General features: G+C 34.9%; 1 protein-coding gene across 1 annotated transcript in view; it reads left to right on the top strand.

The window, feature by feature from the left end:
* CNX5 (co-factor for nitrate, reductase and xanthine dehydrogenase 5) overlaps positions 1-13,886 on the top strand; it is a 268,770-nt gene that overhangs the window by 156,656 nt on the left and 98,228 nt on the right. The window contains exons 7-8 of the mRNA XM_089792002.1: positions 3,521-3,559; positions 3,794-3,902. Coding sequence (XP_089648128.1) covers positions 3,521-3,559; positions 3,794-3,902 — 148 coding nt within the window. The remainder of the gene's footprint in view (positions 1-3,520; positions 3,560-3,793; positions 3,903-13,886) is intronic.

A 13,886-nucleotide genomic window follows, 5' to 3' on the forward strand; every position in this document is an offset into this window, starting at 1 on the left:
TAATTTTATATTTGTCTTTCCTTCTCCTCAAGTCTTCTTCTGCTTGAGAGCCATGGACGTATTTGTTCAACAATTTGTATGATGATTATGCTCATGTCTTCACAGACACCTGTGTATGAATCGATTTCAAACTCTTTATTAGGCGTTGAAGATATCTGGTGCGTGTTTCCTCCCGTATGTTTATTTACATCTCCTTTTACGCAAAATCCTTCCAATGCATATATTTATAATTCATTAAACTCCAGTTTAAACACAGATTCATGATCTTAAAGCTGCTGTGGTCATGACATGGAGCAGGTATTTTGAACCGGCGTCTGAAAAATTATCGTGCCCTCCTCTCAAGCATATGTTTTCAAACTCGGGGGTTGGTTCCTGGCGCACAAGCTCTCTTCTTTTCTGCGTTTCATCATTAATCCTGCAAAAAAGAAAAGTATCTATTAAAATAAGACCATTAAACGCAATATGAGAAGACAAAGGCTTCTCATTTCCAAATGAAGAACGATTTCCAAATGAATCCAAGGTGCAGAAATCATACGACTTCAGATTCTTCTATGAATGTCAATATATGATTTCAACCAGGGCCTTCGAATGGTTTTGGGAATCACAGTGTATCAAAAATCGTTGCAAGCACTTGTCTCCAGCAGCTTTATCCTCAGGCCTGACTTCTTTCCTAATCGCTTTATACTGGAATAGACCTGCATAAATGTTGAGCATTTGTTTTCGGTTCAATTCAAAGTCCATTAAAGCTGAAATCTTCTTGCTCCTTAAATCTCCCATCAGTATCATACCAATGTCTCCAAATCTCTACCAAAATATATGGTTCTCAGATCAAGCATTATTTATGTCTGCAATTCCATCAAAAAGGTAATCAATAGCTGTATATCCTGTAGCTTAAAATAATGTCTGGAAATTCTTTGTTGCCTTCCTGATGAATATATGCATTCTTCACAGGGGATGCTGAATGTTATGAGTAGTCTGCCTATTTGACTCTATCAATCCTTTTAATCTGCAACTTCTAATGCCCGTCGCTGTTACAATCTTGCTTTGATATCTACAGCTGTGCTGTATTTAAGTCTAATGCTTGCCATCAAATTTCTATTTTTCAATAAATGTATTGGTAGCGTGCTAGTCTCTACCCTCGATGCAATCCATCTCTCCATCTGGTCGCTCTTATTCAAAAGTATTGTAGCTACATGCTCATTTTACCTTACACTCAAACATTTCTGTTCAAGGATGAACTGTTGTTTACATTTGTAACTCACATCAAAATTTTCAAGCTTGTAATTGGCACTCTATTTGTTGCCTCTTTCTGATTGCAAAGATGCATCTTGATGTGATTACATTGGAGAAAAAAGAAAATTTGAAAAGCCTCTCTAAGACATGGAGGTAAATCATTAAATATGGCTACTACTCTGATAAATACATCCATTATCAATCTGCTGTAGGGCCATTAAACTGAAAGTGACTTCATAACCTTCCATACCTAGTGTAATTCTGTTTACTTCTCGAAATAATATACACTGAAATGCACTTTTGTGTACAGGTCTAACTTGAGACACTTGTGCTTTATATAAATCTTCTATACTATGCATATGTTGTTGTGAAGTTCTGACTGAATCTTCATGCACTGTACATAGAATCTGTTCACATTTTCCTATCCATTTGGCTATCACCACGACAACAACCATATCACGACAAGGACCATAACCTCTTTGTAAATAGTTCAAAAAGTCTTCATTTATCTTGTTCAAGAATATCATAACATTCCTATGAATGATCGGATAAAATGTTTTAAGTGGAGACTACAATTTGCCAAAATATCCAAGTTCCATCACAATCATTCATTATTATTTTGTAACTTAATAATTATTCTTTTTGTAGTTTTCAATTGTAGCTGTTAGAGCCGTTGGTTAGAGTTCTCCGCTTGGTAGATGGGGATCGCACCTGAATGGGGTATCTTTATGAGGCCACAAATAAGGCCAAGGAGTCTAAAAATACTACAACAAAAACAACCTCGAATTTGATGCAATGTGGGAAATTATTGATAGGAGGAACAATCATCTCCATAGTAAGAACCCTTACGCATTCTATCCTTAAATTTAAAGTGTAGTAGTGTTGGTATTTTGTCAAACAGTTGGAGTGTAGGGTCTGATATGAAAATATTTGAATTCTTGAGCCACATAACACATTACATAAGACATATTTTCTATAGGCATTCTGTCAAATATTTGCAAGATAAAAAAAGTCTGATATTTTACTCATATCAGGAATACAAAACCCAAGCACTTGGTGACATATTCCCCGGTTGGAGAGACCTGAAGGAGATCTGTCCAATTGTTTAGAAAGAGTGAACACAACGGAAACAAGAATTCAGAGTAAACCAAACGAGATCAACATTGCTTAAATAAACAAATGTACTTAGGTTCAGTAATTGACTTTCTTACATGCCAGATTCATACATGCCTGCTTGCTTATAATCTTCGGTTAGAGACCTTAATGATTACAATCTTGATACTACAAACCTACAAATATCCTGCCACCTCAAGAGATACAGTACACTACATTATATGGGCACTGTGACACGTAGTCAGCCTCAGACATTCCCCAAGAACAGGAAATCATAAGGAACAAATGACTTAACATGTTTGAAAGGTTTTGGTCCCAGATTTAGGCCCTCACATGATTCTAGAACATTGCTGAAATTGCCATTGAAGATCCATGATCGTAGATCTCCATTGCAGATTGAAATCCAAAAATGGCCATGAAACTGGCAAGAACACACTACCCGAGAGAAGACAAATCATAAATTTATCAACAAATATTTGGCCCTTGGATTGTTGTACCCCATCCCTATCCCTGAAATGCTGTGGAATACAGGTCCTAGATTACAATGGTATCTTTATAACTTTATTTATGTATCGGCTACAGTTCTTCTTGCATAATCTCTTTCCATTTCATTAGTTCTGTTTAGGCTCTTTGCTTGTGGGCTTTGTATAACTAAAGGAAAGTTGATTGATTATGAGTTTTGTGTCCATATTGATTTTTCTATGAGATCTTTCTTAGTTGCGATGATTGGCTTTTTTTAATATGGTAATAAACTATTTAAATCAATGTATTTAGTATTTTATAGACTGCTGCAATTGATTGAGAAGATTTTGGAATAGTGATTGGGGTAAAGTTCTAGAACTCTTTAGTTAAAAGTTTGAATAACCTTTTTTAAAAGAGGAATGTAAATGAATATATCTTACATATAGTCAATTATCAATTAGGATGCTCTCATTTTTTTCATTTGATGATTGGCTTTTCTTAATATGGTAATAAACAATGTAAATCAATGTATTCAGTATTTTATGGACTGCTGCAATTGGTTGAGAAGATTTTGGAATAGTGATTGGGCTAAAGTTCTAGAACTCTTTAGTTCAAAGTTTGAATAGCCTTTTTTAAAAGAGGAATGTAAATACATATAGTCAATTATCAATTAGGATGCTCTCATTTTTTTCATCTGATTTGATGATGGCAGCCTCTTGTATCAGGAGCAGCTTTGGGCTTTGAGGGCCAGGTATTCTTAAGTGGTTATATGTTATTTTTCAAATATTCTGTTTAATTGAATGAACTAGACTAATGAGACTGAACTAAGCTTAAGAAGGGACTAGGGATTTGGTTTGTGTTATTGGAGATAGGAAAAATCCAAAATTAACTTGGCTTGAAATCAGATGGTTTGCATCTTTTCATGAACTGAAATTAAATATGATTCTTTAGTTTAATAAGATCTTGTTTGATGAGTGTTTTTCAGCTTACAGTTTATCATTACAATCAAGGTCCATGTTATCGATGTTTGTTTCCTATACCACCACCAGTAGATGCTTGCCAGCGTTGCTCGGATAATGGAGTCCTTGGAGTAGGTGAGGCTTGTGTATCATTAAAATGACATTTCATGAACAACACATTTTGTAACTTGTGAAACTGATGCCAGAAATGCCCTCAAATTAAAAAAATGCATTTACTTTGATATTAGCTATTTCATGTCTTAAATTTGTTGGTGCTTTAATGGACACAAAGGATAATTCTGCAGGGTAAATGTGCAATGAAATGCTTTTGCAACTGTAACTGATCTGATACGCCTTTGGAGATGATCATCACTGTTTACTAGAAAGTGTGTATGCACCTTTCATAACAACAATAGAGAAATACTAGTGAACATAGCACTTTGTTAATGTTTGTGGCAGTTCTTAAGATAAGTTTTTAAAATTTTTAAATTTAAGGAATTATTTGGAAAACAACGGGAAAACCCCAACAAAGATACACTAAGAAGACACTACCATGGAGGCTGGTGTAATGTCCCCAATTATTTGCCTTCCATAGTGTCAGTTTTTTTCAAGGATTAGTCAATCTCTCGGGTCTCTAGACGCATATCATGATTTGGCGAACTTTTTTGCTTCATCAATAAGCACATTGGGTGCCACTCTTTTAAGTCTTCTTTGTACATCATCAACTTTGAGGTTTGCCTTCAGGGAATGCTCTATGTTATATTTGGGAACATGTACTACTTTTAGTGAGTGACTTCCACTTTGATGACCATCCTCACTATTTATAATAAGGCTTTAGGATGGTTCAACATGACTTGGCCACCTCCCAGTAGCTAGCAAAATGATTGGATGTTAATTGTGGTGTTTTAGGAGGTTAGAGCTAGTCTCCTATTTTTTACGAGAGGTTCGTATTTTTTAGGGAGGAGGATAGTAGTTTTCCTATTGATTGCGTAAGGCTTGTGGACCCTCGCAGGGGGCTTGATGAGCCAGTTTAAGAGTTAAGAGACAATCTCCTATTTTTTAGGAGGATCTCTATTTTAAGGACACTAGGAGATTGCCTAGTATGCATTATGAGCCATTTTGCTGATTAGAGACAATTTCCTATTTTTTTTGAGACTAGCACTTGACTTACTATTTTTAGACATCACTTATAGACTAGATGCATCATTAGTTTTCAATTGAAAAAGTGATGGTTTCAGAATAAAAAATTAAAATATTACAGTGTTAAATTTAATATTTTAATTAAATAAAATAAAACAATTTATTTATAATTAACTTTATATAAATCTAATACGTGTAATAAAGAGGGCCACTTAGCCTAATTATTTCTTTTAGGTTAAAGTTTGATCATGAAGAAACTGGCTTAATTATTTAATGTTATCCAATAAGGACATTTTAATGGTAACTTTATTTAATTAATTGATAAAGTAACATAAATTGACTTAAGTGAAATAATAAAGTTTAGACTTAAAATGAATTATGTAAAGCAAGAACTTGTAAAGGTTTTTCAGACTGTTTTATGGGTCTTTACAAAAGGTGATTTTGGAGCTCATTTCTTTATGCTTGGTTTGTTTTATCTATTTTAAATTTTAAGAGATTCTTATGGAGCATAAACTCTAGAACAAAAACCCTAAGGGAAAATCAATTTCATAAATGAAAGTATCCAGTCTAGATTTTTGTAGGAGAGATCACTCAAACTTAACATAAATAGTAATTACATGAAACTAAGCCCAAATGAAGAGTAAACTGGAACATAAATAGTAAGTACATGAGACTAAGCCCAAACAAATTGCAATTTGAGCCAAATTAAGACCAAACAAAGTCCAATAGCCAAATGAAGACCAAATTGGAACATATTGAATTGTGGAGAAGAGAAGACCCTCCCATGACCGAGCCTCTACCTCAAAAATCCCTCTATCCATAATAATTAGCCTATGAGGGTCAAATTATGGGCTAACCCCACTTCAAAACAAGAACAAACTAAAATGGGGACATTATAGTCCACTTAATTTATCAATGATATGCACTTAAATATTTAAATATTATTAAAGTATAACTTTAATAATAATGATAATATTATAACTTTTATCATTAATCATTGTTTCTCAATTTTGACTGAACTTGAGAGCTAACCATTTAATCTATTGTGCATCCAATTGTCTTACTAAAGTAAGGGTCCATCTCTATCAACCCTTGACTTGCTATAATTAGTAAATCCCTGAGTAACTGACCAACAAAGATGTCTAGGGTCATCATTGCAATTGGGGCTAGTTCAAGGGCCTTGCCAAATGTAAAATGTTGGATAAATGACTTACTATAATAGAAGCGTACCAACCTGACACAAACAAAGAACAAGTTTGAACATTCCTAGCCTCTAGAGTGAGAAAATAGCCTTTGGCACTGCCAACAAAGGCCCTCTATCCATTTGATAGCCTATAAGGGTTAAATAATAGAATAATCCCTCGAACTATGAAGCTGATGAAAAATGGGAATATTACACTAATAAAAAGGAGGTGAGTGTTATATATTATAATGTTTCTATAATGATCATCTTAGTTAATCTTTAGTTTATTAAGTTGTTTCTATTTCCATCTTTAGTTCACGATTGTTTCTATTAGAAACACCGTCTTTGTAAATCTATATAAGCTCCTTTGTTTAAAACAACTACAACATCGATTTGCCATAACATGATATCAAAGCAGGTCGATGGGATTTCATAGATTATGGTGGATTTTTTAAGGAAAATTCGAGCCTCTTTTGATTTAGAAATTTTTTCCCTAAAAATTTGCTTTTTGATTAGAGGTATTTTATTAAACTTTTGTGGTTAGTCTTCGAGGGTTTTTGCTGGAAATTGCAACCCTGGTTAAGGGTTTTGATCTCGCGATTTCTTGGCTGCAACAAAAGTCTCTAATTTTATAGGGTTGCATGTACTTCATATTTGTTGCATGTACTTGCATGTTGCTTCCATGTGCTGGTTTACCATGCGAAATATCGTGTTTTGTTGCCCTTAAAATTTTTTGATGCGTTTTTATAAAATTCTCCCCTTTAAAAGATTTTTGATTCTGTAATCCGCAAAGTTGTGTGGGATTCCTTTGTGGGTTTATAATTTTTTCTTCAAAAATTAGTTGTCGGGTTTTACCGTTTTCCTCAAAAATGAAGTTTTATATTTGATTATTTGTTTTGGATTCTATTTGGTTTTGATTGAGTTTTTACCCCAAAAATCACGCTGGGTTTTGATCAAATTTTCACCTCAAAAATCATGTTGAGTTTTGATCAATTTTTCTCCTAAAAAATTGTGTCTTTTTGTAGTTTGTTTTGGAACATCATGCCTATCTGTAAAGTTTGGAGGGTTTACCAAATTTTTCCCAAAATTGTGCTAGTTGTTCTCAGTGTTTGTCTCTCTCCTCTCTCCAGGGAAAGAGCAACTTCATTATCCAACATTAGGTTGGATATTTTGTGATGATTTTTGGTCAGATGTTTTGCTGATTATGGGAGAGTTAGTAGCAGACTCATCTCAGTGGCAAACTCGTCTCTTGTTGCAAAGCATTCTAAAGAAGGGGACACCCTTCTATGTTCGTTTTTGGGCTAATTTTGGCTTCTTGGTCATATACATTTTGCAGATCCAAGGAAGTCTCAACAACAGCAGAATGTTTTGAACAATTTGTGACCAAAAGACAATAGTTAGACAATGACCATTAATAGAGGGTATTAGAATATTATAATGTTTGTTTAATGGTCATCTTGGTTAGTCCTTAGTTTATTAAATAGTTTCTATTTCCATCATTATTTCACAATTTTTTCTTTTAGAAACATTGTCTTTGTAAATCTATATAAGGAGCTTTCATCTCCTTTAATTAAAACAACAACAACATCGATTCACCAACTAATACTAATTAATAATCAAATTCTAATATCTGTAATATGATATTTATTATTATATCACTCCTTAATATTATATCAATATAAATTCTTAATCTTAATATCAATTCTTAATATTTATTGTTAATATTAATATCAATTCTTAAACATATGTTTTTAGTCAATAGTCTATGCAGTGATCTCATGTGTAGAGTTGGCAAGAAAGATACAAATTCAGTCTAGCAAACATTAAGCAGCATAAAGAGAGCAATCAGCATTTTGGAAAATTACTATTACTAAAAGAAATCAGTGTGAAAGGGTGCAATGCTTTAAATAGACACGTCCTTTTGATTTCTACACAAGGTATATAAGGGATTTCAATCATTCCTAACCACCATAGATTAGGGACTTGCAAATATATATTAAAGGATCATGAAAGTGATACATTATAAATTATTCTTAGTATGGATTGCAAGAGATAGACAAGAGTGGATAAACAAAGGGGGACATAAAATGAAATATCATAGAAAAGATATTGGATATGGATCATATGGAATCAAAAAATGAGGGAAGAAAAAGGGAATATAAAGAACATTTTGTATGGAGGAAAATATTATACACATACGCACACCAATGCAAACCATAGATCTATATTGTCCCCATTTTTAGCAAGTTCCTATAGTTGGCTTGGTTAGTTCACCATCGCAGCCCTCGTGAACTGACATTGGGATTTGAGGGTCTTAGTTGTGGGGTTATAGGCTTTTTAGTAGCCTATGGTGTGTTTTGGTTCCATTTGAGGGACTCACTATTTATAGTAAGTCAATCTGTTGTTTCTGATGAGCTCAGTTGAGTTAGAGGAATTGTGTGATGCTCTTAGATTTTATTTCGGGCTCCAAGAATCTTGGAGGGAGTGTCTATTTATAGTAAGTCACCCTGTCAAGTTCATTCATCGTCTTTCATCATCAAGATCACTTTGGTGATGTTAGATTTTGATTTTGATGCTTCTTCAATTGTTTTCGCAAGACAGGTGAATTATTATAATTCATCTAAATATGCCGAGGTTGCTATTTTTGATGGTGTCGTTCGTGGGTCACCTCAGTATCATAGCTCGTTGGAATCGAGACGAAAAGATTTAAATCGTGGGAACAAGAAACAATGGCCTTGCATGTCAAAATATTAAGTTATGGTGGAAAAGGTCATTTTTGGAGTCAAAAGCAATTAATAAATTATATTAATGACAATTATATTTTAATGCTGTCTAAGTGCAGTTCTTTTGGGAAACTGAAACCATTTGGAAATTATAAATATGAGGACATTTGATGAGAAAAGCATCTAATTATTTATCTTATTTTGCTTTGTTGTCTTTGTGACGTTTCCTAAAGTTGTGATTTTATGTGCCCTTGCTGAAGTATAAGGGTTTGACACTGAGTTTGTGCATCAATTCAGTGTTGAGGTAAAGTGGTATTGATTTAATTTTCAATCTAAATTGAAGAGGCTTCTCATACTGTGTCTACGTAGTATGGCTGAGAAGTGATTGGCTTGCTGAAGAATTTAGTTTAAATTTGTTTTCAATTATCTATTCTTGGGCAAGGGTTTATTATGCAAATTGGAGTTTGGTAATTCTGAATATCCCATTTTGTTCGATTTGCTTTAGAATTAGTGTGTTGGATTTACAGCTTGAACGCCAAGGGTTCTTGTGTGTGGTGTGATTTCTATATTAGTTGTGGGCAGCATTTGTAAGGGTAGACTGGGAATGCTAGATTGAAATTGGACCAAGTGGCTTTTAGTTTGACTTTGCAATTACATTCTATGGCAAAGACCAGGTTCTTAATTTGTAAAATTTAGTTTATATTACATAGTTTGGAAGTATAACAGACTGGCTTCAAATTCTGATTTATAGCAATCAACCAACAATTAAATTCCCTTTTCATTATATTGTTGCATTGTTTGTCAATGAATGAATTTCAAAGGCTCGCGTGAATTATTTCAGAATTTTTTTATTGGCATTTGGTATTTATTTATGCAAAACTTATAAGGCCAAAATTAAATAAATTTGTGATTAGTTTGGTGTACATCCTGATATTGTGTTTGAAAATTTAAGACATCATATATTCAATGGTAATTGGGCTGCTTGCCAAGTGTTTGATAAAGTTTCAAACCATTGAGATGTGAAAGAAATTGATGCTTGATCTAGCTATAATCAGACAAGATTATTACGGTGGTATCAGAGCAGTTTCCTGCCATCTTGTGGAGTACGAAAGTTATTTTATTTTCAGATTTGATGTTGAATTTGGAGTGACAACACTCTAGCATTTTCTAGCCATGGATAGACATAGGAGGACTGGTGGTTTTAGAAGTCGGTGGATGTAATAATCCCAACTGGCTCTCACTACTGAACTTATGAATTCTTCAAGAAATTAAGCACAATACTGATATATGCAAATAACTGCTCCAACTAATTAGGCTAATTAATAGATTTCAAATTATTCTAGAATCAAGATCTCACAAATTTATTTTCTCCACTTATTTCAACTCCTAATTTGTATTTGCAAATCAACGGAATGCAACTCCAATTTAGTGATGAAGCAAATGAGATACTGGAAATAACCATAGCTAAATGCCACACTGAATATATTGCAATTTGAAGATTTTCACAAATTACTGCTGCAATGCGTCTAAGAGATTTACAATTTATTAGCCACCAACTCATACTGCAATGATAGAAAAATTTGCAAACAATGGTTGAAGAAACCTGATTGATGACAAACAGTTCCCCAATTTGCAGCGTTAGGCCATGTTCTGGATTGAACACAGGATTCCACCATTCACCCAAACATGGCACTGTAGCAACCAGCATCTCCAACAGTCAAACAGGGACATCAATTATGGATGCCTGACCCATTTCCAGTTCCACAGAAAGGCTGAATGTCACATCAAGAAAGGCCCTGAAATTAATCGGTAATAATTGCCCAACTGTAACAATTTTCAGTCACCCAATAGGGCTTGGAATGCCGCCCACAACCCCAGCTAACTGTGATGCTAGAGCTGGAAATCTAGTGCCTCAATTGCAGATTTATTTCTCCCTCAGAACAGAAATGATAAACACCTAACAATAGGAGAACTTAGGCGCTTGCTGCAATCACAGAATCACTTAGAATGCAAGAGAAATTCGCTCCAGAATTTGCATTTAAAACAGTCACCCTATATCCATACCAAACCCCAATTCTGAACACTACAAATTGCAAGTTCGAACTCCACAGTTTGCAGGAACAATTGCAATTAATTTCTTAATCACTAGCAAAGTCTTCCTAGTCACAGAAAATACAAAAGGAAGACACTAAAATTCAGATTTAGCAAGGCTAGCAATAACCTACTATACCTTAGCAGTAGATTCGATATAGAACTCTGATTCCAAATTCATCATAAAACAAGATCCCCTCAACCACAGTAGATACGATAATAGGTATCTCTAAATTCAAACCCTCAAATCAAACCACTATACTTCAGCAGTGGAAGATGATCAAAATCAAACCCTTATACTTCAGCAAGGGCACAGATAATTAGAACTCAGGAAGGCCACAAAGGCAACAAAAGAAAAGAAAATATCCAAGCATGCTTTTCTCAACAAATGGGCTTGTATTTATAACCTCCAAATTCTCTTTTTTTGCCAAAATGTAACTTCACTCAAGAAGCTTCACCACACAACATTAATTAGAAGCTTCCTCTGAATTCTCCCACTTGACTTGGCTTAACTAATTAATAAATGACACTTTTCAATGATAACTTAACTCCCAACTTAACTGAAATTATAAAGTTAAATTTTAATTTTATAATAAGCTGTATTAATAATTAATAATCATTTAGCCACTAAGAATATAATAACTCCCAAAATATTTATCATTTAAATATGTTGTCTGAAATAGGAGTCATACCTATTATTTCTCCATGTAATGAAATGCACTTTCCGAAAATAGAAAGGGTCCATCTCTATCTACATCAACTTACCACAAATAGTAAGTACACAAAACTAAGCCCAAACGAAGTCTGATATGAGTCAAACGAAGGCCAACCTATAGCTTACTGAAATGTGGAGAAGATAAGATCCTCCCAAGCCAAGCAATCCGGCAATCCAATGAACTCCAACCTTCACCTGGATCCCAAATGAAGTACATGGCATCCTTGACAACACTGAACCAACTGCATGCCAACATTGTTAGGTCCATCAACATCGCTTGCAATATAGCACCCAACACTTGTGCTGATGATGTGAAAGTTAGGGCATCACCAAAAGATAACTCTATAGGAGATCTCAACATACTCTTCTTCCCCGTAGCCATCCATATAATATATACTGGATTGGGATTGTGATCATCACCAACAATCCTAGAAAAAAATGTAGCTACAAGAGAACCATATGCACTTATGCCAACTGTATGTGTAACTACATTGTCATTAGAAATTGTGGCTACAAGAGCATCACCAACTATGGCTATAGAAAACTAAACCGTGTCTATAGATGGTGAAGACTGAGTCCAACTCCTCTCTAGCGGGTGATCAACATCAATCTCAAACAATGGATTGTCATAAGAGAATGTTGCATCCATGTCAAATATAGGATTTTCCACGAAGTGTACCTCATCATCATTGACATGTGTACTATCATCAGGGCACACATCTACAACCACTGCATGCATACTGCTAAACTCCTTGCTAGATGGCTCAACCGACACAAAAGTGGTTGTTGATATGATAGTATCCTCGCATGCTCCTACTCCCACTACCGTTGCATTGCCATCAAATACATGATCTTGGAAACTCATGCCAACAACTGCATCGTCTGACTCAACCTGACATGAATTCTCATCACATTCCACCACAATCGTGTCGAACTCATGCGGTGTCTCATAAGAAATGTCCTGCACATCTGTAGCCGCAACTATATCATCACATTTCACTCTTCAAAAAAGTGATATTAGGCTCTACTCAAATCTCGGATTTGAAATCAGTTGGGTCATCCGTTTGTGATTTTGATTCAGCTCATTCACTAACACAGCCAACTGTTTCACAATACTTTGTATCTCAGATTCTCCATCCCTAGGCGGAGAAGTATGCCCTCTGCGGGTATAATGAATACCGAACCTCCTGCCACCATCCATATTGCTGAAAACCAAATCTCCAAAACAAAGCACCAATCAAACTGAGCCCAATTCCTGTAGGTTGGCAGGAAACCACTCTGATACCACTGTAATGACCCCAACTGGCTCTCACTACTGAACTTATGAATTCTTCAAGAAATTAAGCACAATAAAGATATATGCGAATGATTGCTCCAACTAATTAGGCTAATTCATAGATTTCAAATTATTCTGGAATCAAGATCTTACAAATTTATTTTCTCCACTTATTTCCACTCCTAATTTGTATTTGCAAATCAACGGAATGCAACTCCAATTTAGTGATGTAGCAAATGAGATACTGAAAATAACCACAGCTAAATGCCACACTGAATATATTGCAATGTGAAGATTTTCACAAATTACTGCTGCAATGTGTTTAAGAGATTTACAATTTATTAGCCACCAACTTATACTGCAATGATAGAAAAATTTGCAAACAATGGTTGAAGAAACTTGATTGATGACAAACAGTTCCCCAATTTGCAGCGTTAGCCCATGCTCTGGACTGAACATAGGATTCCACCATTCACCCAAACATGGCACTGTAGCAACCGATATCTCCAACAGTCAAACAGGGATGTTAATTATGGATGCCTGACCCGTTTCCAGTTCCACAGCAAGGCTGAATGTCACGTCAAGAAAGGCCCTGAAATTAATCTATAATAATTGCCCAACTGTAACAATTTTCAGTCACCCGATAGGGCTTGGAATGCTGCCCACAACCACAACTAACTGTGATGCCAGAGCTGGAAATCTAGTGCCTCAATTGCAAATTTATTTCTCCCTCGGAACAGAAATGATAAACACCTAACAATAGGAGAACTTGGGCACTTGCTGCAAGCACAGAATCACTCAGAATGCAAGAGAAATTTGCTCCATAACTTGCATTTAAAACAATCACCCTATATCCATACAAAACCCCAATTCTGAACACTACAAATTGCAAGTTCGAACTCCATAGTTTGCAGGAACAATTGCAATTAATTTCTCAATCCCTAGCAAAGTCTTCCTAGTCACAACAAATACAGAAGGAAGACAGTAAAAT

The sequence above is a fragment of the Cupressus sempervirens genome, chromosome 7 (assembly GCF_028749045.1).
Source record: "Cupressus sempervirens isolate cs-2001-9-10 chromosome 7, ASM2874904v1, whole genome shotgun sequence".
NCBI classification, from domain to species: domain Eukaryota; kingdom Viridiplantae; phylum Streptophyta; class Pinopsida; order Cupressales; family Cupressaceae; genus Cupressus; species Cupressus sempervirens.